Here is a 25,665-nt window from a genome sequence, read left to right on the forward strand (position 1 = left end):
CTTGAGGTGGATTACACAGCGTAAGTCGATGCAGTCAACAGGATGGGGCATCGCAGAAGCAGTGTTAGTAGGACTAGGAAGTGCTGAAATCTGGAACCAAGCAGAAATCTGAAGCAAAGCGCAAATATGAGCGGGATATATTAAATGATGCAGAAATTACATAGTAGGGTAATGTGTGCAGCAACAGATAGAAGAAGAGTTGGTTTTTATATGCTGACTTTCTCTACCACTTAAGGGAGACTCAAACTGGCTTACAATCACCTTCCCTTCCCACAACAGGTACCCTGTGAGGTAGGTGGGGCTGAGAGAGCTGTGACTAGCCCAGTGTCACCCAGCTGGCTTCATGCGTAGGAGTGGGGAAACAAGTCCAGTTCACCAGATTAGCCTCCACTGCTCATGTGGAGGTGTGGGGGAATCGAACCCGGTTCTCCAGATCAGTGTCCACCGCTCTTAACCACTACACCAGTATACACAGTGCCACAATCCGCAGCCACTTTCCTTTCATTAAAGCATCTGTCTGAACCTCTCTGTTATAATACAGCCCTATTACATGTATTAAAAATGGCCGCCTGAATCCTGTGGTTTTGCATAGATTGAGGAATGCTGGGAGTGGGAGCTCCTTCTTGACCTCCTTGGCCATTCCGTTCCTCAAGTGGGGGCCACGACAGAGAAGGCACGCGTCCAGGGCCCAGAGGGTCCTAGCAAGGAGATGGTGCAAGTTGCATGGGGGGGGGGGGAGAGGGACATTAGAGGCATTAGAGTTGCACCGGCTCCCATAAAAGCCTTAGCTGCAATGCGGGGGGGGGGGGGGATCTAGGCCTGGCGGCTTGGCAGGTCCCAAAGAGCCCTCGTGAGTGGGGGTGTTGTGAGTTGGCTGCCCGCCCCAGCCTGGGGACTGACTGGTGGGGGCTTTCTCCTTTCTGGGGGGGGGGCTATTAAGGGAGCACTTTGGGCCTCTGCAGACAGCCTCTGCACGCCGGGGCAGGACGCGGCTGCCTGCAGTGAAGTCAGAAGCGCCGCGCTGGGAACCGTGCCCTGAGTTTAATTAAAAAGTCTCTGGCAGGTACAGGGTGTTGTCTTTTCTTCTGGGGCGGGGCGCGGGGGGAGGCTGCGACTCGTGACTCCCCTTGGAAAGCCATTTGCTAGGGAGGGCCAAGATGGAACCCAGGAGTCCTGGCGTCTGCTGCCCCCCCCCGTGACCTGTTTCCCCTCCACCTCTCCCCGAGAACCCCGGAGTTGAGTCCTGGCTCCTGCCCCACATGGCTCGGGCCCTCAGCCCCCCCCCCGGCCCACCCCCTTTCTGACACCCTGACTCCCATCCCCTCTGCAGTCAAAGCCTCCCACATCTGGGATGGATTTAGACAGGAATGAGTGAGAGTTGGTGGGTGGGGAGGGGGTCGGCCTTGGAGCCTGTGACGGAGGAGGGGGGGGAAGCTCGGGCGGGTTGCTGGAAATGGGGGCCTCTATGGGGGCTGGCGGGGAGAGGGGGTGCAGGCTGGGTCCGGTGCTCCCCAGAAGGGGGAGGGGGCCGCACCCCCAGATAAAAACTGCTGCCGGGACAAAGCCGCCCCTCCCAAACTTCCGACAATGACTTTCCCGTCTTGGCTCTCTGCCCGCCACCTTCCCTCCCTCTGGCACTACCACCGATAGCCGCGTCACCCTCATTGCCTAGACTGCCCCCATGGAAACCCCCCCCCCACAAGTGATCCCAACATCAACCTCTCCTGATGGAAAGTTCTTTTGTGCTGGATTTCCTCTCTGCTTTGTCTTGTCCGGGTTGGGGCAGGAGCTGTTGGCAGCCAGAATAACATTTGAGTTGGGGGGGCCAGTGTGGTGTAGAGGTCAAGAGCTGTGGACCCTGATCAAGAACCGGGTTGGTTTCCCCACTCCTCCACACGAAGCCTGCTGGGTGACCTTGGGCTAGTCACAGCTCTCTCAGAGCTCTCTCAGCCCCACCTACCGCACAGGGTGTCTGTTGTGGGGAGGGGGAGGGAAGGCGATTGCAAGCCGGCTTGAGTCTTCCTTAAGTGGTAGAGAAAGTCGGCATATAAAAACCAACTCTTCTTCTTTCTCCTGCCGCCTAAACTGAGCGATCAATTGCTGGGGCAAGAGGGCAACGAGGGGCGCAGGCTGGGAAGCCGGGCTCACTGGCCAGGTTGCCAATTCCGGGTTGGAAAATTCCTGGAGATTTGGGTGTGGTGCCTTGGGAGGGGAGAGAGGTCAGCGGGAAGGTGGTGCCGCAGAGCCCACCCTCCAGAGCCGACCATTTCCTCCAGGGGAGCTGGGCTCTGTCGTCAGGAGATCAGTTGTCATTCCCGGAGAACTCCAGGCCCCACCTGCAGGCTGGAAACCACAGCTTCTGGTTGTTTGCCATGTATGTTGGCTCAGGGTGGGGGGGAGGGGTGCCACAGACTGCCCGGGTGGGGGGGCTTTCATGAGCGGGTGACTCGCCTAGCAGCTGCTTCTCATAGCTTTGGCATGTGAAATTTTGCAAATTGCTGGACAGTTTGTTGCCACCTGCAACAACCACCCTGCCGAGTAGGCCTCTCTTTGTCCCCTGCCGACGCAACTGGGCAGGGATGCAGGCGGGTGGGCAGGCCTTTTCTGGCTCCCAGGGGGCAGCCGCCTCCAGGTGCCTCCGTCTTGGTCGGGCGGCTTCTTCGAGGAAGCCCAGAATTTTGGCTCCCAGGATCCTTTGCTGAACCCCACTAGAGCCTACTGTTCTCCAACCTGGGATGAAGGGATGTGTTGAAACAAGGGTCCTTTTGTTTTGCCGGTGACCTCGCCAGCCAAACGGGTGGTTTCACGTATCATTCATGCCACCGTGCGCCAGGACGGGGGGTGGGGGGTGCCGACTTTCAAGAAAGGGGTGCTGGTAGAATGGAGGGGGGAGAGGAGGAGGGAGCAGTCCGGAGCGGAGACGTGAGTGTCGTTCCGTGCCGTGGATTGAGCAGGATCAGTGGGATTGCCGGAGTTGGTTTCCTGGCCAGGGTGGCGGCCGCTGTTTGGGGAAATGACGTGAGTCCGGCTTTTATAAATATTTCCCCGCCAGCCGGCCACCTCTGACCCTCCGGGAGCCCGTTCTGATCCCAGGATTGCACGCTGTGGAGGTGACCGGCCAGCAGAAGTTTAAAGCGAGTGGACGGTGGTGTGTTTGCAAAAGGGGCGAGGGGATGATTTTGTGGCCCTCCTCGCTGTGGGGGGTGGTATTTCTGAAGCTTGGTCGCTAAGGAATATGTATACATTGAAATGAATTATTGAAGGAAAGTGATAAGAGGTCTGTGAATTTTTGCTGCGTGGGTAGAGTTCATAATTTTAAAGGGGGATTTGTGGCAAGTCACTGCTTCATGGGGAGACCTAGGCATGGGGGGCAGTGGACCCCCTTCTGTGCCCCCAGGGAACTCATCACTCCAGAGCCCACAAATTCCTCCCCCCCCCCCGTCCTTCTCCCTTTGTTTTTGAGCCTGTGGTGTAGTGGTTAGTGTGTCAGAGACCCAGGTTTGAATCTCCTTATTCTGCCATGCAACCTTAGGCTGAGTGGTGTGTGACTGACCCAAACCTCCTCGGGGAGGGGGCATGGCTCAGTGGTAGAGCCTCTGCTCAGCATGTAGAAGGTCCCAGGTTCAATCCCCAGTGGCATCTCCAGTTAAAGGGACCAGGCAAGTAGGTGATGTGAAAGACCCCTGCCTGAGACCCTGGAGAGCCGCTGCTGGTCTGAGTAGATGACACTGACTTTGATGGACCAAGGGTCTGGTTCAGTATGAGGCAGCTTCATGTGTTCATGTGTGTTCACCTCACAGGGTTGTTGTGAGGAGAAAATGAAGGAGAGGAGAATGACGTAAGACACCTTAGGTTTCCTTTGGGGAGTAAGGCAGGATATAGAGGAAGTAACTTGTTCTAACGCACTGGGCAAGAAGGCTTCACCTAAATCAGGATTAAAAGCGCTGAGCTGGGCTCCCCAGTGTGGGGCTTGTGGGAGCCGTGATGCCCGTTGGCACCTTTCCTGGCACTTGCCAGACAGAATGGGGACTGCAGAGAGGGCAGGAAGCAGGCGAGATTGCACAGAAACACTAGCTGGATCCAGTCCTGTGAGTGTAGACTGTGGCTCAGTGGCAGAGCCTCTGCTCGGCATAGAGAAGGTCCCAGGTTCAATCCCCGGCATCTCCAGTTAAAGGGACCAGGCAAGTAGGTGATGAGAAAGACCCTTTTCTGCCTGAGACCCTGGAAAGCTGCTGCCGGTCTGAGTAGACAAGACTGCCTTTGATGGACCAAGGTCCTGACTCAAGGGTTCCTTTAGGAAGGGGGCTGTATCTGAGTGGTAGAGCCTCTGTTTTTCTTGCAGAAAGTCACAGGTTCAATTCCTGGCATCTCCAGTTAAAAAAAGATCTGACATTACAATAGGCAATGAGAACTGCTGCCAGACAGAGTAGACAATACTGACCTTGATAGAACAAGGGTCTGATTCATCAGAAGGCAGCTTAATGGGTGTCCCTGACAACCTAAACCAGGGGACCATTCATATAATTGAATTTAGGAGTTTTATTCCAATTTTAAAAATCTATTGTAAAAGCTTTTCTTGGGAGGGGGGAGAGAATTGTTTGGTTTTAATCCCTCCTGCCCTGGGCCTCACTCCCAAAACCTCTCTCCCCCCCCCACCCCCGTCACTACCCTCCCGTGCTTCCCTCTGCTTCAGCCTGGGGCTGTCCAAAGGGCTTTCTCGCCCTGATCTCCTGACAGCCCCGGGCCTGCCGTGTCTGTCTTTCAGAGAGCCTCATGAACACCAAACTCGAGACGGCTGATTTGCAGTGGACCACGTTCCCACCTGTGGACGGCCAGGTGAGGGGGCAGGTGGTCTCATGGGGAGGGGCTGCCTTGGATGGTGACTCGTTCTGTTGCCTCCCTTTGGGGCATCTCGAAGGGTAAAAGCCCACATTTCCTGAGATTTTTGGGCAGGGAGAATCAGAGGCTGAAATGGAACGGTTTTCCTGTGACGGGAGATAAGTGTCTGGCTATATCCGGAGAGAAGAAGACAGGGAACCCAGAAAGACCAGCCAGTCTCGTTTCAGGGAAGAGAGGAGGAAAGGAGTGCCTTCCAAATCCCCCCTTTTTTTTTAAATTGCAGGAGACGATAAAGTTTATAATGAAGGCAAGAATGCCTCTGGGCATGTGTAGGACGTTGTCCCTCCATACAGCATTCAGTGTCACCCATTCCCCACAGATTGCCTTTCAGGGCATGTTTCCCAGGGAAGGGGAGGCCACTGGCTCCTGGCAGACTTCTTCACCACCCCAACCCCCATTTCAGAAACCAGCCAACGAGTGTAACTTGTGTAGGGAGAAATTCAGACCAGACTCTGTGGAGCACAAAGGGCAGGACGGATCTCCCTCTCGGCTCCGGGTCAGTCTTCTGGACGTGGTTCCCGTGCCCTTTCTGGTGGAGAGCCAAACTGCAGTTTGCAGAGGCAGAGATAAGTGCAGCGCTAGCTACTAGGCATGATAGCTCAATGGAACTGCCATATTAAGAGGCAGTATACCTCAGAGTGTCAGTTCTTGGGGAACGCAGCTGCTACAGGCTTTTGACCTCATGCCCGACTTGCAGGATGGTTGTTTTGTTAGAATGTCGGACTGAGCAGGCGTTTGGCCCGATCCGGCAAACCAGGACCACTCCTCCTGTGCCTCTCTTCTCTTTCGGCAAATTAGGCAGGGTTGAGAAACAAGTGGCACTTTCTTTCTGTGCATTCTGCCTCTAGTGATGACAAATGCTCTCCCTCTTGCCCCTGCCAGTGGGAAGAGCTGAGTGGGATGGACGAGGAGCAAAACAGCGTCCGCACCTTTGAGGTGTGTGCCGTCCACCGGCCCAACCAGAACAACTGGCTGCGGACCACCTTCGTCCCCCGCTCGGGCGCCACCCACGTCTACGCAGAGCTCCGCTTCACGGTGGTGGAGTGCTTCTCCATCCCGCGGGTCACTCGCTCGTGCAAGGAGACGTTCAACGTCTTCTTTTACGAAGCTGATGCCGACGTGGCCACGGACACTTTCCCCGCATGGATGGAGAACCCCTACGTCAAGGTGGACACGGTGGCGGCCGAGCACCTCACCAGGAAGCGGGCCGGGATGGAGGCCTCCGGGAAAGTGAATGTGAAGACGCTCAGAATCGGGCCCCTCTCCAAGGCGGGGTTCTACTTGGCTTTCCAAGACCAAGGGGCCTGCATGGCGCTCCTCTCGGTCCGCCTCTTCTACAAGAAATGCCCTTCCGTCACCGTCAACTTCACCGTCTTCCAAGAGACGGTGCCCAGGGAGCTGGTCATGCCCGTCGCGGGTCAGTGCGTGGCCAACGCCGTCAAGACCAGCGCCCGGCCCCTCAGCATGTACTGCCGGGAGGACGGGCAGTGGGCCGAGCAAACCATCACCGACTGCTCCTGCACAGCCGGCTACGAGACCTCCGAGGAGAACACCAAGTGCAGAGGTGAGAAGAGAGCAGATCTGGGGAGGGCGGAGCAGGGCACCAAATCCTTGGGTAGGGGGGGCAGACCTACTGAGTGTTCTGGGCCTGGTGTAGCGCTGAGAGGCTCCTTCGGGGCAACTGGAGGTTTCGATCCTTGGATCCTTTTGGAATAGTTCAGGTTTAGATTGGGAGTCAGGAGCAACGGTTTCTGGGGAGGGCTCTGATGTCTAATAGGTGGAATCAGGCGCAGGAGAGCAGAGAAACTTGGAGATGGTTTCTGAGGCTGGCCTTGTTGGTCTGCAGTTGATCAGCTCCACTCGAGTCCAGGAGCTGTTCTTAGGGGCCCAAGGACAGTTTTGGGGCAGGAGCTTTTGAGACTCCACCAAGGGGAGCTTTGAAAGAAAAAAAAAAAACCAATCTTGTTGGTCTCTAAGTTGCAACGGGACTCGAATCCAGCTGAGAAAGTTTCTTTCTTCTTCTTTGAGTTTTTTTTTTATTTTAATGAGGGGATGTGTGTGTGTGTAAAGTGCCGTCAAGTCGCAGCCGACTTACGGCGACCCCTTTTGGGGTTTTCATGGTAAGAGACTATCAGAGGTGGTTTGACAGTGCCTTCCTTTGCACAGCAACCCTGGTATTCCTTGGTGGTCTCCCATCCAAATACTAACCAGGGCTGACCAATGAGGGGATACGGAAGAAAAAAAAGGGAAGGAGGGAAAGGAGATAATCCAATATAGAAAAAGCATTTTTCCCAATATATAAGTATATAAACTGAGTCGTATTTGAAGAATTATTTAACAAGCAAATGTAACAGTCCAATATGTTTATGTTTAACTAAATAAATGTTTATACTTCTTAAGATATATATGTTGATCATTTTATCATCCTATATATATTAAATGATTAGCATTTCTTAAAAAAAACAATTCATCATAGAAATCAACCAAATAAATCATTCTAACTGGACTTTATGTAAGTCACATATGTTTGTCTAAATATTTTTTCTAGCTTTTTGTGTTATAATAATAATCTGTTAACAGATAAGTATAAAATGGTTCCCATTTCTCATTGAACTGTTCTATGGTTTCATGGAAAATAGGATTTGCCATAAAGGTCATTCTGGTCATATTAGCATATTCAAGCATTTTATCTTTCCATTCTTCTATATCAGGAATTTGCGTTTGTTTCCAAGTTATTGCCAATACTTCCCTGAGAAAGTTTCTTATGGGAGGAAACCAGAAGATTTTTTGGGAAACCCGGGGAACAGTATTCCTCCCTGCGTTTTTTCCTTGGGGAGTCACTGGTTGGGGGTGGTGGAATGAGGTTTGCGAAACGCAGTTTCCCTGGCGGGGAGGAGAGGTCACAAAGCCAGAACTCCTGGGTTCAAGCGCAATTAGAGGGACAGGTTTGGTAGCTGAACCCCCACCCCCGGTTTTGTCTTCCAGGTCTCGGGAGCGGAGGGGGCAGGACTCCTGGGCTTGTGGGGGAGGATGGCCATCCTCTTGGGAGGGGAGGACAGCAAAGCTTTGGGGAGCCAAGAATCCTGCGTCTGATGGGTAGAGTGGAAGAAAGGGGCAGGAAGCGGGTTAACGTTTTGTGACCCTCAGGCCTGCCTGCTGGCTGGCCCACCAAGCCCCTCCCCCAGACTCCCACTCCATAGGCAAGGGTGGGGTTACAGCTTCCAGAGCAGCTTGTTTTCCAGGCAGCCCCCCCTCCCGGGGGGACCCTGCAGCTGCTCTCTGTCTCTGCCCTTGTCTCTTCTCCGGACAGGCAGCGGTTGGGAGAGGGGGGCTTTGAACTCCCGGCTGGCTGCTCCTGGCTTGGGAGCCAGAGGAATGCCAGACATTTGGGGGTCAAGGGTAGTTGGAGAGCAGGCAGATCGGGGGGGGGGAAACATCTTTAAACAAGGCCCCTTGCACTGGGAGGGAGGTTGGGGGGCCTTTACTGGCCATCGCTGGGGCGGGAGGGGGCACTCTGTGGTGACCCCCCCTTATTTACTCTGGCATGCCTTTGTTGTAAAAGCATTTGGGGGAGGACCGAGCCCTCCAAGTGATGACTGAAGTTTTTGTCTGTGTCTTATCCAAACAAAGGACAAGCAGAAGGGCTGGGTTCGAGTCCAGGAGCACCGTAGAGACCAAAAAGATTTTCAGGGTATGAGCTTTCAAGAGTCAGAGCTCTCCCTTGGCCGGGGAGAGCAGGGTAGAAGTTGAAATAATAAATAATAAATATGACAAGGGAGAATAACTCCCTAACTGACTTGGGGGGCTTTGACTCTAGAAAGCTCATGCCCTGAAAATCTTGCTGGTCCATCCAGTGCTCCTGGACCCAAATCTGGCTGTTCTACTGCAGACCAAAAGGGCCCTCCCTCTGACATTATCTCCATGGAGGACAGGCAGAACTTCAACTGGGTGTGTGTGAGGTGATAGTTGGGGGCGGGGTTCCTGCTGCTCGGCCTCATCTCTCTCCACATGCCCTCTCTGCAGAGAAATCTGTCCTTCATTTCCCCTGCCCCCCCCCCCGCTTACAAAGAGAACCAACCCCAGAGATGCGGGGGGAAGGCACTCTTCCGTTTCCTTGGTAGAGAGGCAGGGAACTTCACTCTTCTGACAGACCCAGGGGGTGGAACTTGGGAAGTCTTAATGGAGAGGATCACTCATTTTGGGGCGGGGGGTATATGTGCTCCCCTCGAAAGGGGGAGTCTGTCCTCTTGTTCCTGATTCACTTTTCATTTCCACTGGAAGCGAGGGCACTCTAGACACATCCTTCAGGGGCTGGTTTTACCTCAAGGATGCCCTCTGCTGACCCCTGTGGTTGTCAGGGAAGGCTGGTCTTAGAGAAGGAGGTGTCCGCACCAGCCATCCAAGATGTTCTCTGTGTCTCCCCCCCCCACGTACAGCCTGTGCCCCCGGGTCGTTCAAGGCCTTGCAGGGCGAGGGGTCTTGCTTGCCGTGCCCGTCCTACAGTAACTCGCAGCTGCCTGGCTCGAGCGAATGTTCCTGCCGCATCGGATTCTTCCGGACCCCAGACGATCCTCCCACGAAGCAGTGCACGAGTGAGTGAGCCCTTGCGACCAAGACTGGGAACGTGGGAGGTCTGGGGGGTTGCAGTGGGCAGGACTGCCAGGCGTGACCTCTGCCTCTCTCCTTGGCTCAGCCACACCATCGGCACCCCGCAGCATCGAGGCCAAGATCAACGGCTCGGTGGCCGTGCTGGAGTGGAGCGAACCCTTGGAGAACGGCGGCCGAGATGACGTGGCTTACAACATCATCTGCTCGGAGTGCCTGGAAAGGCAGTCTTGTCGTCTCTGCACCCGCCTGGTTTATGCCCCCAGAGCTAGGGGGCTGGTGGACCGCACGGTCACCATAGAGGGGCTTCAGCCATACATCACATACTCCTTCCAGATCCAGGCAGTCAACGGCGTCTCTGACATGAGCCACAACCCGCCCCAGGTTGAATCCATCAACATTACTACCAATAAAGATGGTAAGTTGGGCCTTAAAGTAGAGAGCCCAGTTGGTGTTGGGCTAGGACTGTGTTGGGCAGGGCTGTGTTCAAATTGCTACTCTGCCATGGAGGTCACTGGATAAACTTTGGCCGATCACTCCCTTGCACTGTTCTACTTCACAAGGTTGTTGTGAGGAAAGTGGGGAAAAAATATGATGGCCTGAAATAATACCTGGGCTGAACTGTGGCTCAGCCGGGAGCCGTTTGGGGGAACTGGCTGTCTGAACCACGAAATCTGGCCACGTCCTTGGGTTTTAGCAGCTTAGTTTGGTCAAAGTAGGAGGAGGCAGCAATCCAAGATAAAGTGTGCTCACTGGGGAGGGGCAGTGTGGGGGGAGGATGGAGCTCAGTCCCCCCCCCTCTTCTGAATCTAATTTTTAGTGCCAGCACTCAATCCTGGAATTTCGGGAAAGAATGTGCCCCAGAGCATGCACAGATAACTGTTGTCTCCTTGGGTGACTGTGGCTCCTCCTTTCTCAGGGCTGCTGGGAAAGCCCAAAAACCCTCTTCTTTAGAAATCAACAATCTCTCTCTCAAAAGGAGAAAAGCCCAAATAGGGCCCCTTCTAAGGAGCAGGAAGATAATAAACACCCAGTGAAATCTAATGCAAAAGACCACTGTTTTCCATTCTCATGACTGAGAAGAGCTCAAATTGGCCAGGCATCCTGGCTCCTCTGGAGCAGCTGGAACAATTAGGGAGGGGCTGTAGTTCAGTGACAGAGCATCTGTTTGGCATGCAGAAGGTCCCGGTTCAATCCCCAGCATCTCCAGTCAAAAGGACCAGGCAGGAGGTGATGTGAAAGACTTCTGCCTGAGACCCTGGAGAGCTGCTGCCGGTCTGACTAGACTGTACTGGCATCCATGGACCGGTGGTCTGGTTCAGTATAAGGCAGGTTCACGTGTGTTCATAGGCATACCATACTTGGTTAGATTCCACAAACAATGAGGCTGTGTTCACTTAGAGCTGGCGCTGTGGCTTCACAGCAGAGCCCAGCGATGCCTGCTGAAGGGCCCGGCTTCACTCCCCAATCCCCCCAGCGAAAGGATTTCAAGTCACAAGTTCCGGGAAAGGCCTGGAGAGCTCTAGGCTGAATGCTGCATCCAGGCAGAGGAGAGACTGCCTAAGGCAGCTTCATGTGTCCATCAGCGTTACCAAGCTATCACCTTCTGGCAATGAGAACATTTTGCAAGTTGCCTTGAGCCACAAGGAAAGGCAGGATACAAATCTTTTAATAAATAAACAGACGACAAGAGCCTTGTGGTGGATGGATCAGGGGCAGCAGTTCCACCTGCTCCAGAGGAGCCGGGGCGCCTGGCCCATTTCAGCTCTTCTCAGTTCTGGGAGTGGCCCACAATCTTTTTGGGAGATGTTTTTTACACAGAGGAGGTGACTGCATAAGTCCCAGCAGCCGGACTGGGGTTCACCCGTCTGTCCTTCTCTTCCCAGTCCCCCAGCCTGTTTCTGAGATCCAGCCGACAGCCGTCACACCTACCGGGATGACCCTGGCTTGGCCCTCCGTCCCACCCCCAACGGGAAACATCTTGGATTACGAAGTCAAGTATTACGAGAAGGTGAGTGAAAGGGGGCAGCGGCCTCCTGCTCCCCTTCAGCAGCTTTTCTTCTCCCCCTCTGTACTGGTAGCCTGACTGGTAAATGGCTGGACTGGGACCCGCTGGAGAATGTGGTTTCTAGTCCTCATGGAAACAAGGTGGAGTCTGGGGGCACCTTGAAAGCAGAGCCATTCATTGTGGCTTGTGAGCTTGAACTCACTTCTCGTTACCCTCCATGGGCAGATAATATACACTGCAAGGGGGGTGGCAGGACAGAATGGTTACAGCAGAGGGGTCAAAAGCCAGCCGCTGTGGGCATTATTTATTTGTTTGAAAGCTTTGTTGGCTGCCCTTGAGGTGAGGGTGAAATGACTCACGTTATTGGAAAACTGCAGTGCTGTCAAGAACAACTGAATGCACAATTCAAATGTCAGTCAAAGCAGGAGGGGCAGAGGAAGGCACCTGCTCGTCTTCTGCACCTGACCAAGTGGGCTTTCACCCGTGGAACTTCCTGCCACATGAAATCTGCCTTGCTCTAAATGTCACAAGGCTGTTTTTGTGTTCCTCTGAAATAATCTGGGGTGCTGCTTCCATTTGGCTAAAGGAAACTCTTGGCTTTGCCCTCCAGGGATTCTGAGTTTCAGAGTCACTTGTGGAGGTCTGACTGAAGTGTGATGTGGGATGAGGCAAAACTTTCCTGTGGGATTTTCCATGCACACAGTGGCTGTTTTGCACAGGTAGCAACTCAAGCACCATGTGAGCTCAAAGACCCCCAGCAGAGTGCTTTTGCCTTGGCCAACATAGCATCTAAATTCCACTTTTAGCTTTCAGATTGGAACCAGTCATGGTGATGGTAATTATTCTCGATTAATTAATTGGGATTAACTAAAACAGATTTACCCTGACCTGGATGGCCCAGCCTAGCCGGATCTTGTCAAATATCAGAAGCTAAGCAGGGTCGGCCTCGCTTAGTACTTGGACGGGAGACCCCCAAGGAAATCCAGGGTTGCTGTGCAGAGGCAGGCAATGGCCAACCACCTCTGAATGTCTCTTGCCTTGAAAACCCTACCTACGGGGTCATCATAAGTCAGCTGTGACTTGACAGCATTTTACACACACGCACCAGAGGTTGGTAAATTGATTAGCAGACCATGATCTTGCATGGAACTCTGAGGCAGGTGGTAAAAGGAATTGTTGATGCGGGGTTAGGGTTTTGTTCTAGAACTCTAAAATGATAGTGAATGTAGAACCAGAAGAAACACGTTCTGTGCCTTACCTTTGGCCAGCAAAAGCGGCACATTCTAGCAACAGATGTGCTACCTGGAGGCGCTGCTGCGGTGGCCTGGCTTTCAAGCCAAATAAGAAGACCCAGAGCACAAAGCATACAGTGGGGGACTTTGATAAACAGGCCCCCCACCACCGCGCCCTGCAGACTCCCCAAGTTTAAGGAGGAAGGATGTTCTCAGAGGCAGAAGGCTAGGCTGGGCTGTTGCCATTCAGGGCCAGTTCTGCAGATGCACCAAAGGGCTCCTTTGGATTCGTGTAGAAAAGGGAATGGGGACAAGTGTGATTCTTGGCTTTTTTCCTTGGGGTGGTGAATGGAAGCAGACTGTGACCCTCTCTCCTCCTCCTCCAGGGTGTCGGGGGCCCCATGTTTGTGAAGACCTCTGAGAACCGAGTGACTTTGACCGGCTTGCGTCGGGGGGCTATGTATGGTGTTCAGGTCCGTGCTCGCTCCGAGGCTGGCTATGGTGGTTTTGGGCCTGAGAGGGCCTTCCAGACTCAAGGGGCCGGTGAGTAGGAAGTCCTGTGGGCGCGTGATACAAGCCATTCACAAGCCTTGCACCACTGGACCCGTTTCGGGTGTGGCTGCTTCCCATCACATATTTTTGGATTCTAGCATGTCCCCATAAACTTTTGGGCTTTAGCATTTAGGCTGGGCTCTGTCCTGTCACTGGGATTTCTCATGCTTCCAGTACATTAGCAAAGCCACCCCTTTTCCCTCCCCCTAGGTTTGTGGGCAATTGACGTCTTCACAGATAGACAGGACATTTGTTTGGCACACTGGTCAAAAAAGGTTGCCTATCCTTGATATAAGCTCAATTTTTTTGAGAGTGCCAGAAGAACCCAGGGCAAAAACATGCCATTTTTTAAAAGACAGGAATACATTTATTACAAGTGTGACCTCATTTCAAGCTTAGTAACAGATACGTGAAATGGAATTCTAAAAAAAAAAATTTTTTTCTGTTTCCTGCTAAATAATGTACCAAAAATGTTTGAAGGTGCAGGAGAGGAAAGTAATTTTCCCGCATCTCCTTTTCTTTTGCTGGTAGAGAGAAAGGATTTTGTGGGAAACTGTCCACAGTCTCTGGGTTGACTTGACTGTCTGTCCCCAACTTGTTCATCTCTTTTGAGCTTTAAAGGAATATGCAAAATCTGTCCCGGCACAAACTGGCAGATTAAAAGAGAGGAAAAACTTGTAGCGAAGAAGTGGAGACACATCTCTGCTTATTTGTCTTGTGGAAGAGAGAAGCCATTCAGCAGACGGCTCGATTCAGGTGCAGGAGCACTTCAGAGATAAACGAGATTTTTGGAGTGTGAGCGTTCAAGAATCGGAGCTCCCTGCATCAAATACAAGAAGAGTTCTCCTTGTATCTCACGAAGGGAGCTTTGCCTCTCAAAAGCCTCTACCCTGAAATCGAGCTTTTCTACTGCAGGCCAGGATGGTTACCCTCTGAAATTACCTTCATTTGGAAGACTGTCTTCTTGAAAGGCCAAGACAAGGAATGGCTGATCTCCCGCCCCTCCTGCTTTCCGTTCCCTCCCAGTCTGGCCCTTGACATCAGTCCTCTGCAGGGTCCAGCCCTGACCCTGCCCATAATTCCATGCTCTTTCCCCCCCTCCCCTGCAGAGTCGGAGAGCAGCACAGAGCAGCTGGCCCTCATCGTGGGCACCGTGGCCTTGGGGGTTCTCCTGGTCCTGGCCGTGGTTGTGGTGGCTGTCGTCTGCCTCCGGTGAGAGGCCGCCTCCCAAGTGGAGGGCCTGGGAGAAACTCCGCCTGCCCTGGTAGCCGAGCTCAGCGCCGGAGGGGGGAGGAGCCCAAGGGAGAATGGGAGGGGCTGAGAGGGCAGGGGTGGTCCCAGGTGTGCCCCCTGTGCATGGAATGCAAAGGACAAAGCAGGAGAGGCAAGGATAAAAATGTGTAAGGAAGAGTTCGACGAGGATAAAACGGCAGCAGGAGCATTGGGGAAGGAGCTTTGCCAAATGTGGGAGGGGCTAAGATGGTTAGGGTGGGGTCAAGAATCTGCCTGGCATGTGGGTGTGGCTAAGAGGGTGTTGTGGGCAAAAACGCAATGCGTGGGCGAGGCTAAAGAGGGCACTGAGAGGAGCTAAAAAGAGACCCAGTGGCTGTGGAGTCATCCTGTTTCCTCCTTTTCCTCAGGCGCCAGGGTTCCTCTGGGTCGCGGGAGCCGGAGTACTCAGACAAGCCTGGGCAATACCTGATTGGGCACGGTGAGTTCAGGAGGAGGACGAGGTGTTGATGGAAGCAGCTAAGGGAATGTGGGGGGCTAGCAAGGGAAATGTGTAGGGACAGCAAGGGGGCAGAACTCATTGATGTGGCCGGAGGGTCCCTCAGGGTTAGCAGGGCGGCGGATGGACTAGGGGTACCCATCTCATTTTCTTGTCTTGAATGGCTGCTCTGTTCTCCCCCCCCCCTTGTAGGCACCAAGGTCTACATTGACCCTTTCACCTACGAGGACCCCAACGAAGCTGTGCGTGAATTCGCCAAAGAAATTGATGTCTCTTACGTCAAAATTGAGGAGGTCATCGGTGCAGGTAAGAGCGGAATCTTGCCAGACCCTCTGCGCTAAGTGCCAGCATGGTGTGGTGGTTAAAAGTGGTGGTTTGGAGCGGTGGACTCTAATCTGGAAGATCGGGTTTGATTCCCCACTCCACATGAGTGGTGGACTCTAATCTGGTGAACTGGGTTGGTTTCCCCACTCCTTCACACGAAGCCAGCTGGGTGACCTTGGGCTAGTCACAGCTCTCTCAGCCCCACCTACCTCACAGGGTGTCTTGTTGTGGGGAGGGGAAGGGAAGGTGATTGTTAAACCGGTTTGATTCTTCCTTAAGTGGCAGAGAAAGTTGGCATATAAAAACCAACTCTTCTTCTTCTTCTTGCTGTTGTTATGATGAAAAATTGGGGAGAGATATCAGATGGTTTATTTTTTATGTTATTTATTCCCTGCCTCTTTCACTGAGACTTAAGGTAGATTACATAATACATAATGTAAGCCACTACAATCAATAGGATGAGGCATCTAATAAAAAATAAGACTAATTACAGAAATCTGAAACAAAACATAAGTATTGAACATAGCAAGAAATGCTATTACATACATAGAAATGTAATGCAGTGAGAGCAAGATAAAAACATACAGCAGCAAATAGTACCTATCGGTAGTTTAGCCCACAATCATGTTCCCTCTATTGAAACTTCTTCCTGAATCATTCCATTATAAGGCAGACTTATTCCTTTATAAAAATGCCCCCTGAACAATTGTTTTATATAGTTTGCGGAGTGACAGATGCCTGGGGGCCTTCCTGACCTCCTGAAGTAGGCCAGTCCACAGGGTGGGGGCCACAACAGAGAAGGCAGTGACCGTGCCCATTTGCAGGGTGGCAGCCTAAGAAGGCCCCGTTCAGATTAGCACAGATGTTGTCGTGAGGCAGAAGAGGACAGGGGGTCCTGCAGATAGCCCAATCCAAGGTCCTGAGGGGCTTTGTAGGTGAAGGCCAGTGCTTTGAATTAAACCCTGTATCACCAATCACAAGTAGATGGAAGACCTATTTAGAGTGGATATCAATGGAAGGAAGAAAAGACATTCGGTGGAAGATTCAGACTTTGTGCCCGTGGCTGGGGTTAAGAGACTAAAAATTATAAGGAGAAGAAGTGGGGTTAGGGAGGGGGATGGGTAGGATGGAAGGGAATGAGAAAAGTACTTTATACAAACAATGTATGTAGAAAAAGAAATATATATTTGAAACTTGTATAAAAAGAAATAATAATAGTAAAAAAAAAAACCTGTATCGCCCGTGCACATTTGGCAGGCGGCTAGTTCAACAGGCCAGTGGGGAGGCCTCTGGGCCTCGTTCCCTGCGTCGTGTTTCAACAGCTGACGTAGACAAGGCAAAGTTCTGCTAGTTGCCGAGAGGGCTGTCCAGAGGGAGTTGGGTTCGGTTTGTGCAAATGGCTCCATAGGAAGGATTCAAGCTCACCCAGAATCACATCCAGTGGAGAGACTGGGGTATTAATATTCCAGATACCGAATTCAAAAGTGCGTGTCAGGGGATCCCTGGATCAGGGGAATGCTGTAGACATAGTTTATCTAGATTTCAGTAAGGCTTTTGATAAGGTTCCACATAGTATTCTAGTTTACAAATTGGGAAAATGTGGGTTAGATCCTATTATTGTTAGATGAATCTGCCACTGGTTGACAGATCGTACCCAAAGAGTGCTAGTTAATGGTTCCTCGTCCACTTGGAGAGAAGAGACTAGTGGAGTGCCTCAGGGATCTGTGCTGGGCCCTGTGTTGTTCAACATCTTTATAAATGATTTGGATGAAGGAATAGAGGGGATGCTTATTAAATTTGCAGATGATACTAAATTGGGAGGGGTAGCAAATACGGTAGAAGACAGAGCCAAGATGCAGGATGATCTTGACAGGCTGGAGAAATGGGCTAGAACTAATAAAATGCACTTCAACAAAGACAAATGTAAAGTTCTGCATTTAGGTAGGAAAAATCAAATGCATAATTATAGGATGGGGAGACTTGTTTGAGCAGTAGTGTGTGTGAAAAGGATCTTGGGGTCTTAGTAGACCAAACACTGAACATGAGTTAGCAGTGTGATGTGGTAACTAAAAAGGCAAATGCGGTCTTGGGCTGCATCAACAGAAGTATAGTGTCCAGATCATGCGAAGTGATGGTGTTGCCATACTCTGCTCTGGTTAAACCTCAGCTAGAGTACTGTGTTCAGTTTTGGGCCCCACAATTTAAGAAAGGGGTAGACAAGCTGGAACGTGTCCAGAGGAGGGCAACAAAGATGGTGAGGGGTCTGGAGACCAAGTCCTATGAGGAAAGGTTGAAGGAGCTGGGTATGTTTAGCCTGAAGAGGAGAAGACTGAGAGGGGATATGCTAACCATCTTCAAGGACTTGAAGGGCTGTCATATAGAGGAGGGTGCTGAGTTGTTTTCTGTTGCACAAGAAGGTCGGACCAGAACCAACGAGTTGAAATTAAATCAAAAGAGTTTCCGTCTAGACATTAGGAAGAATTATCTAACAGAGCGGTTCCTCAGTGGAACAGGCTTCCTCGGGAGGTGGTAAGCTCTCCTTCCCTGGAGGTTTTAAAGAAGAGGTTAGATGGCCATCTGTCAACAATGCTGATTCTGTGACCTTAGGCAGATGATGAGAGGGAGGGCATCTTGGCCATCTTCTGGTCACTAGGGGTGTGGAGGGGGGAGGTAGTTGTGAATTTCCTGCATTGTGCAGGGGGTTGGACTTGATGGCCCTGGTAGTCCCTTCCAACTCTATGATTCTGTGTGTGTGTGTGTGTGTCTCAGCCTGCTTGCCTGGTATCTTTTTCTCTGGAGGGTCACATCCTGTGGGGCCTGTTGCTCAACTCTCCTCTGTGGTGGGTCCCCTTAATTCCTTGCCAGCCGTTGTCGGTTGCCCTCCACATATGCAGAGGAAACAGGTGCCATGGAGGGAAGGGGAGCTGTTGGTCTGCCCCTCTTCTAAATGAGAGAAACGGGTGTCTTGGGTGCATGGGGAAGAATCTTCCCTTTGGAACAGCCGGCCCCATCCCTGTGGGGCATATCCAGTCTACAGGCTTATCAGCAAATCTTCAAACTGGTTTAACTGTCCTGACTGTTCCAAGGGAGCTCTTCCTTCCCGGGGCTGAGTTTCTCAGAAGTTGTCTTGCCACAGAGCTGTGATTCCCAGAGATCTTGGGAAGAAGGTTTTGTCAGTTAAAAGTCATTAAGCTTGAAGCGCAGACAGTTCCTGTAGAGAAAGGGATCCTGTGTTGGAACTTGGCTGAGCCTCAGTCTGTTATAAGAATCCTGAGTGCAGGATTAATTAATGTGAGCTGGCCTCAAGTGTCCTAGGTCCTTGTTGCAGATGGTAGCCATGTCGGTCTGCAGTGGAAGAGCTGGATTTGAGTCCAGCAGCACGATAGAGAACAAGAAGATTTTTGGGGTCTACGCTTTTGAGAGTCAAAGCTGCCTTTGTCAGACACCAGACACCTGCTCTCTGGCAGAGGGAGCTTTGACTCTCGAAAGCTCACCCCCCCCCCCAAAATCTTGTTGGTCTCTAAGGCTTCTTTGTCCCTTGTGGTACCCGTCTGGCTCTTCTTCCTGTCCCTGACGCTGGTCTCTTGCAGGTGAGTTTGGAGAGGTGTGCCGCGGTCTCCTGAAAGTGCCCGGGAAGAAAGAGATCTACGTGGCCATCAAGACGCTCAAAGGGGGCTACACGGAGAAGCAGCGTCGCGAATTCCTCAGCGAGGCCAGCATCATGGGCCAGTTTGATCACCCCAACATCATCCGCCTGGATGGCGTCATCACCAACAGCGTCCCCGTCATGATCATCACCGAGTTCATGGAGAATGGGGCCCTCGACTCTTTTCTCCGGGTACGGGAATCCCAACTTGGCGGTGGCTGAAAAGGCGGGATTTGCAGAAACGGGCCTGAGGCCGCTGCCTGCTGGAACTCTTTTGGCCAAAGAAGCGTCTGAGGAGGTCTGAAAGCATCCACTGCATGCGGCACAAAGTTCACAGGCAAAAACCCGCTCCACAGCACCGCCCCTCCCCCTTTCCATTGTGTCCTTAGTTCCTCTTCCATTCTCCCCTTGGGAATTCCCATGAGTATTGTTGCATAACTCATGAACACACATGAAGCTGCCTGACACCGAATCTGACCCTCAGTCCCTCAAGGTCATCACAGAAACATCACCTGAAGTGATGGTATCGCTTTACTCTGCTCTGGTTAGTAGGGCTGTCGAATTAAAAAAAATTCGGTATAGTTCAGATTCGGCCGAATTCGGCCCGTTTAAATTCGGGATGTGCCGAAGTCCGAACTCCCCCACTTCGCATCTGTTCAATTCGGCGGGAATTCAAAGTTCAGAAAAAAAATTCGGCCGAATAAAGCCATTAAAAACACAACCGCACCTTTCCGCAGCTCTTGGGGGGGCATTTTTGGGGTTAGAGGTCCCAAACTTTCAGCAGAGCTTCAAAGGACGTTTATTGAAAGACTCCCCAAGTTTTGTAAAGATTGGGTCAGGGGGGGCTGAGATATGGGCCCTGAAAGGGGTCCCCCCCACCCTTAATGTGCATCTCTCAGCAGAGCTTGCCGTTCACGCACAAAGCTCCCAGCCCCGACAACAGTTTGCAAAGCAACTCAACCTTGTAAAACAACACCTTTGCAACAGGGAAAAACCAGAAGACACACAACTGAAACCTCCCCCCTCAAACCAGGGAGCGAGAGACTCGAGGGGGAACACACACCCCAGGCAGAACCGACGAAAGCCCCCTTTGGCTTCCCCCCCACCCACAGAAACTGCTCCCTCCCCACACACACACAGACTCTGCTTTCCCCCACACACACACACATACACAGGAGAAAAATTATAGATTAAAGCCCCCAAAGGGGTCTTACTGTGGCTGTCTTCTGTTCCTTCAGGAGGGGCTGGGGAGGACTTGTAATCCAAGATGATTCCAATTAGGCACGGGACGTTTTGCTCTGGAGAAGATGCACACAGGATCGGCTCGCTGATCCATTCATCCCAATAGGGGAAAGGGGAAAGCCCATATCTCGGGACCCCCTGACCCAATGTTCACAAAAATTGGGTGGTCTCTTAAGAACACTGGTCTGAAACTCCGCTCAAAGTTTGGGATCTGCACCCAAAAAAATGCGCCCCCTGCAGCCACGGAAAGAGAAAAGGGGGGGAGGCGATATTTCTGCCCCCACTGAACCCATCTTTACAAAACTTGGGTGGTATCTTAAGAATAACTGTCTGAAGCTATGCTAAAAGTTTGGGGGCTATATCCCAAAAAAAGCGCCCCCTGCAGCCACATAAATGGAAAAAGGGGGGAGGGAAAAGGGGGAGAGCCCATATCTCGAGACCCCCTGACCTAATGTTTACAAAACTTGGGGGGTATCTTAAGAAGCTTCATCTGAAGCTCCACTAAAAGTTTGGGTCTGTACCCCCAAAAATGCGCCCCCTGCAGCCATGGAAAGAAAAAGGGGGGAGCCCATATCTCGGGACCCCCTGACCCAATGTTTACAAAACTTGGGGGGTATCTTAAGAAGCTTCATCTAAAGCTCCACTGAAAGTTTTGTGTCTGTACCCCCAAAAATACGCCCCCTGCAGCCACAGAAAGGAGCAAATGTGCACAAGCACCCCCCCACACACACACACGAGGATTTCGCCCTCTCTCTCTCTCTCTCTCCCTGGCCGGGCCGCACATCAGCTGATTCCTCCAGTACTCAATCCTGACTGATTGGCCAGAAGAAGACCCAGCTTGCCCACCGATTGGCCGGGGGAGGAGAATGCTGCTTACTGACGGTTATGCTGCTTACTGACGGCCGAATTTGCCGAATTTATTCGCGAACTCCCGAACTCGTTGAATTCGGCCCCCCCGGTTGCCCGCCAGATTTGAGTTCGGTTCCTCCCGAACTAAAAACCACCGAATCGGGAAATTCGGCTGATTTTCAGTTCGGGCCGAACCGAATTGACAGCCCTACTGGTTAGACCTCGCCTAGAGTATTGTGTTCAGTTTTGGGCACCGCAATTTAAGAACAATATAGACAACCTGGAAGTTGTTCAGAGGAGGGCAAGAAAAATGGTGAGGGGTCTGGAGACCAAGTCCTATGAGGAAAGATTGAAGGAGCTGGGAATGTTTAGCCTGAAGAGGAGAAGACTGAGAGGGGACATGATAACCATCTTCAAGTACTTGAAGGGCTGTCATATGGAGGAGGGTGCCGAGTTGTTTTCTGTTGCCCCAGAAGGTCGGACCAGAACCAACGGGTTGAAATTAAATCCAAGGAGTTTTCAGCTAAACATTAGGAAGAAGAACCTTCGGGCAGTTAGAGCAGTTCCTCAGTGAAACAGGCTACCTCGGGAGGTGGTGGGCTCTCCTTTGAAGCAGAAGCTGATTCTGTGAACTTGGGCAGGTCATGAGAGGGAAGGCAGGAAGGGTTGCATCAGTGCTTTCCTCTCGTGGCCCTTTTGTACATGCCCAGGGAAATGTCGATCACCATTTTGGGGTCAGGAAGCAAATTTCCTCTAGGCTAGTTTGGTCAGGGATCCTGGAGGATTTTTTTGCCATCTTCTGGGTATGGAGTATGGGTCACTGGGGGTGTGGGGAGGAGGTAGTTGTGAATTTCCTGCATTGTGCAGTGAGTTGGACTAGATGACCCTGGAGGTCCCTTCCAACTCTATGATTCTGCTGACTACTCAGACTGGCAGCAGCTCTCCCTGCCTGGTCCTTTCAACTGAAGATATCAGGGATTGAACCTGGGACTTTCTGCATGCAGAGCAGAGGCTCTTCCAGTGAGCCACAGCCCCTTCCCATCTTGCAGGCGAAATCCCTCCCCCCCCCCTGTAGCGTTTGCAGCTCTTTCCCTACCAGGGTGGAGCCCTTACTTTGCGCTCTCTTAGAATCATAGAGTTGGAAGGGACCACCAGGGCCATCCAGTCCAGCCCCCTGGACTTTCCATTCTTCAAGCATTACCAGCCCAGCTTCTCTGTTGCCTCCCTGCAGTCGAACGACGGCCAGTTCACACCCATCCAGCTGGTGGGGATGCAGCGGGGGATCGCGTCAGGGATGCGCTACCTCTCCGACATGAGCTACGTGCATCGGGATTTGGCAGCCCGGAACATCCTGGTCAACAGCAACCTGGTCTGTAAAGTGTCAGACTTTGGCCTCTCCCGCTTCCTGGAAGAGAACTCGTCCGACCCCACCTACACCAGCACCTTGGTACGCAGGCCGGCTGCTGCGTCCTCGCCCTGTCCTCTCCCCTCCCAGCATGCCTTTGGCCTCGCCAATTTTGAAGTGCCCAGCTCAGCCGTGCTTTTAGGCCAGGGCCCCCCAAAACTGAACCTGTGGGTGCCGTGGTGCATGCTGACATGTTTCCTGGTGCCCGCCAAGGGTTTTTAGAAAGTGGCCGGAGTCAGGTGGGGCTTTTGTCCAACAAGTCTTCATTGGCTGTGCAATTAAAAAAACAAAAAAAAATCCCCATTGCTTGGGCAGCAGCTGCCACCACAGCACAAGGATCTCCATGGTGGGGCTGAAGGTCAGCTGGGGCAGCCGTTTTGTGGCTGTGCCCACCACGCTGTGTCAGAATTCCAAAGATGCCCACAGACTCAACAAGGTTGGACACCGGTGGTTTGGGCAACCAAAGAGTGGGCAGTTGGGCAAAAGATGGAGAGTTCAAAGAGAGGACCGCCAGGTTCTCTGGTTGGGGAATCGAGTCTTGTGAGTAAATCCGGAGATGCTGGGACTGGAAGAAGGGGATTGAGGCATAGTGGGGGAGAAACCAGAGTTCGGGTGTCTGGGAAGGAGGGGAGCATATTGGAAGGGAAACTGGAGCGGTGGGAAGCCTGGGCGGCCGGACCCCCGGCCCTGTGGAGAGAGGAGGACAAACCCCCAAATGAATTTGTGCAGGTGAAGCAGGAAGGAGGAATTCTCCCTTGTCTTGGGTCAGGGGGCAAGCAGGGTCCTGTGCTGTGGTGTTGCCGCCTCACTGACCAATTCCCTCTCTCCCTCAGGGCGGGAAGATCCCGATCCGATGGACAGCCCCCGAAGCCATTGCCTTCCGCAAATTCACCTCGGCCAGCGATGTCTGGAGTTATGGCATCGTGATGTGGGAAGTGATGTCATTTGGAGAGAGGCCGTACTGGGACATGTCCAACCAGGATGTGAGTGAGGCCTGCAGTTGGGTGACCTTGGGCAAGTTACAGCTCTGTTAGAGCTCTCTCAGCCCCACCTACCTCACAGGGTGTCTGTGGTGGGGAGGGGATTGTAAGCTGGTTTGAGTCTCCCTTAAGTGGTAGAGAAAGTCGGCATATAAAAACCAACTCTTCCTCTTCTTCTTCCACATCCACTTCCCCCTGCCCCATGGTGGCTGGTGCTACTCACAGAGGCAGATGGTTTCTCTTGTCTTTCCTTTCTAACAGTCCTGGGGGGGATGTTCCCTCCCTCAAATCCAGTTGTCTGAAGTCTTGTTCCCCACCCCCTGTCTGAATTCAGATCTGGCCACACCTCTGGCAGGGAAAGGGGAGGCACGGCTCCCCCCCCCCCAGTAGCTGAGCCTGGCTCCCTGCCCCCACAGGTCATCAATGCCATCGAGCAGGACTACCGGCTGCCGCCCCCCACCGACTGCCCCACCTCGCTGCACCAGCTGATGCTGGATTGCTGGCAGAAGGACCGGAATTCCCGGCCTCGCTTCGCGCAGATTGTCAACTCCTTGGATAAGCTGATCCGGAACCCAGCCAGCCTCAAGATAGTCTCGCGGGGCAACGGAGGGTGAGTCAGGCCACGCGCCCTCTTGGAAAGCCAGCCTCCCAGAGCCAGCAGTTCAGTGTGAGCCTGGCATGCAGAAGGTCCTGTGACCAGGTTGGGAAGGGCCCTTCTGGGGTCCTGCTCCGTGTCCAGCGGCAGCCGCTCGTGTCCAGAGCCCTTTGGTTTGGCCTCCTTGTTCCCACGCGAGCCAGTCCTCCCTCCCCAGGTATCCCAGACTCCTCGCTGCCCTCTTTGACCATTTGGCACTCTCTGTCGCTCTCTCCCTCCCCTCAGGCCGTCTCACCCGCTGCTGGATCAGCGCCTGCCCCACTATTCCTCCTTTGGCTCTGTGGGCGACTGGCTCCGGGCCATCAAGATGGGCCGCTACGAAGAGAACTTTGCAACGGCCGGCTTCACCTCCTTTGAACTGGTCAGCCAGCTCTCGACCGAGTGAGTGGACGTGCACTCGCACACGCACCAGGGAAAGGGAGCCGCCACGGCTGGCGAGGAGGCAGGGTGGCTGAGTGGGGAGGGGGGAGCTGCCCCCGCTGACTTCTGCTCTGTTCTGGCCTCTCCTTCATAGAGATCTGCTCCGAGTCGGGGTGACGCTGGCGGGCCACCAGAAGAAGATCTTGTCCAGTATCCAGAACATGCGTGTCCAGAGCAAAGCTGGTCCATCTGTTGGCACCAAAGCAGGACATTACTGACCCCAGTTGTGCACTGAGTCTGACCGGCCTCTCTGGGCCCCTCCAACAAACAGGGTTCCGGTGGTGAAGCTGGGGTCTGTGACTTGGGGTGCCCGTTGCCTCAGGCCCCGCTCCCCTTTCTTTTCCCTCTTTGCCCGTGGAACAGGATAGTCACTGAGGAATTGGCATCTGACTCCTCAACAAATTCTCTCTCCTTTTCTTTGCTTGTTTTTTTAAAACTGGTACTCTGGGGCAGTGAAGATGGCAGAGTCTTCCACCACCCCAACCCCTGCGGCCAATCAAACTCCCCGGTCCTCAGTGCCTTGACATCATTCCCCCCCCCCTCGTGTTCCGACTCTTCAGAATAGTCAGAGGGAAATTCCGAAGGCGCCCCTCGCTTTTGTCCTGTTTCCCAGAATGCACTTGTGTGTAATCGGCGCACTTCGCTTGTCTTCAGGAGCAACGGCTCCTCCCCTGGAGCTGCCAAGGTGGCTGCCTTGGGGATGGCCTCCCAAGATGGCAGCTACGCAGAGATGTCCATGGATGGGGGGGTGACATTCCTTTATGTTTTTAAGGGCAGCCTGTTTGTTCAGGGTGGCTGCTCTGTCGAGCTGTGAGGTTTCCATCATGGAGTCTCTTGAATTACTGTTCCGTTTTTTTCTGATTTTTAACTCTTTCTTGCCTTGCCATCGGGGTGCCCCGTTTGGAGGATTTGTTTGGGATAATCACTAGAGGCCTTCAAAACCTGTCTTCCATCCTTTGTGGATGATGGAAGGACTATTACCCATGCTCTGCAGACTTCCCAAAAAGAGGAGTCTTACTTGAAACCAAATCGGCTCTTTCGTCAGCCTGAGAAAGGAAGTGTGGGGGGGGGGGCGGTGTGGAATGCAGTGGCCTCCACCCTCCATGGCTTGAATGCCAA

The 25,665-nt window shown here is 52.8% G+C and overlaps 1 protein-coding gene across 1 annotated transcript; it reads left to right on the top strand.

The window, feature by feature from the left end:
- Positions 1–4,769: 4,769 nt before the first annotated feature.
- EPHB4 (EPH receptor B4) lies at positions 4,770–24,511 on the top strand. Its single transcript, XM_056863787.1, has 14 exons — positions 4,770–4,836; positions 5,782–6,463; positions 9,336–9,491; positions 9,593–9,922; positions 11,391–11,515; positions 13,131–13,287; positions 14,406–14,508; positions 14,937–15,007; positions 15,218–15,331; positions 18,940–19,187; positions 22,318–22,533; positions 23,325–23,474; positions 23,888–24,081; positions 24,352–24,511. Exons 1-14 carry the CDS (start codon positions 4,774–4,776, stop codon positions 24,509–24,511), a joined length of 2,769 nt encoding a protein of 922 aa, XP_056719765.1. The 5' UTR covers positions 4,770–4,773.
- Positions 24,512–25,665: the final 1,154 nt, after the last annotated feature.

This window comes from Euleptes europaea, chromosome 18 (assembly GCF_029931775.1).
Source record: "Euleptes europaea isolate rEulEur1 chromosome 18, rEulEur1.hap1, whole genome shotgun sequence".
NCBI classification, from domain to species: domain Eukaryota; kingdom Metazoa; phylum Chordata; class Lepidosauria; order Squamata; family Sphaerodactylidae; genus Euleptes; species Euleptes europaea.

Excerpts from the sequence above, each read along its gene's own strand:
- EPHB4 (XM_056863787.1), top strand. The coding sequence starts at position 4,774 with ATGAACACCAAACTCGAGACGGCTGATTTGCAGTGGACCACGTTCCCA. Across the intron at positions 22,534-23,324 it reads CCACCTACACCAGCACCTTG|GGCGGGAAGATCCCGATCCG; the intron begins GTACGCAGGCCG and ends TCTCTCCCTCAG. Across the intron at positions 24,082-24,351 it reads GTCTCGCGGGGCAACGGAGG|GCCGTCTCACCCGCTGCTGG; the intron begins GTGAGTCAGGCC and ends CCCTCCCCTCAG.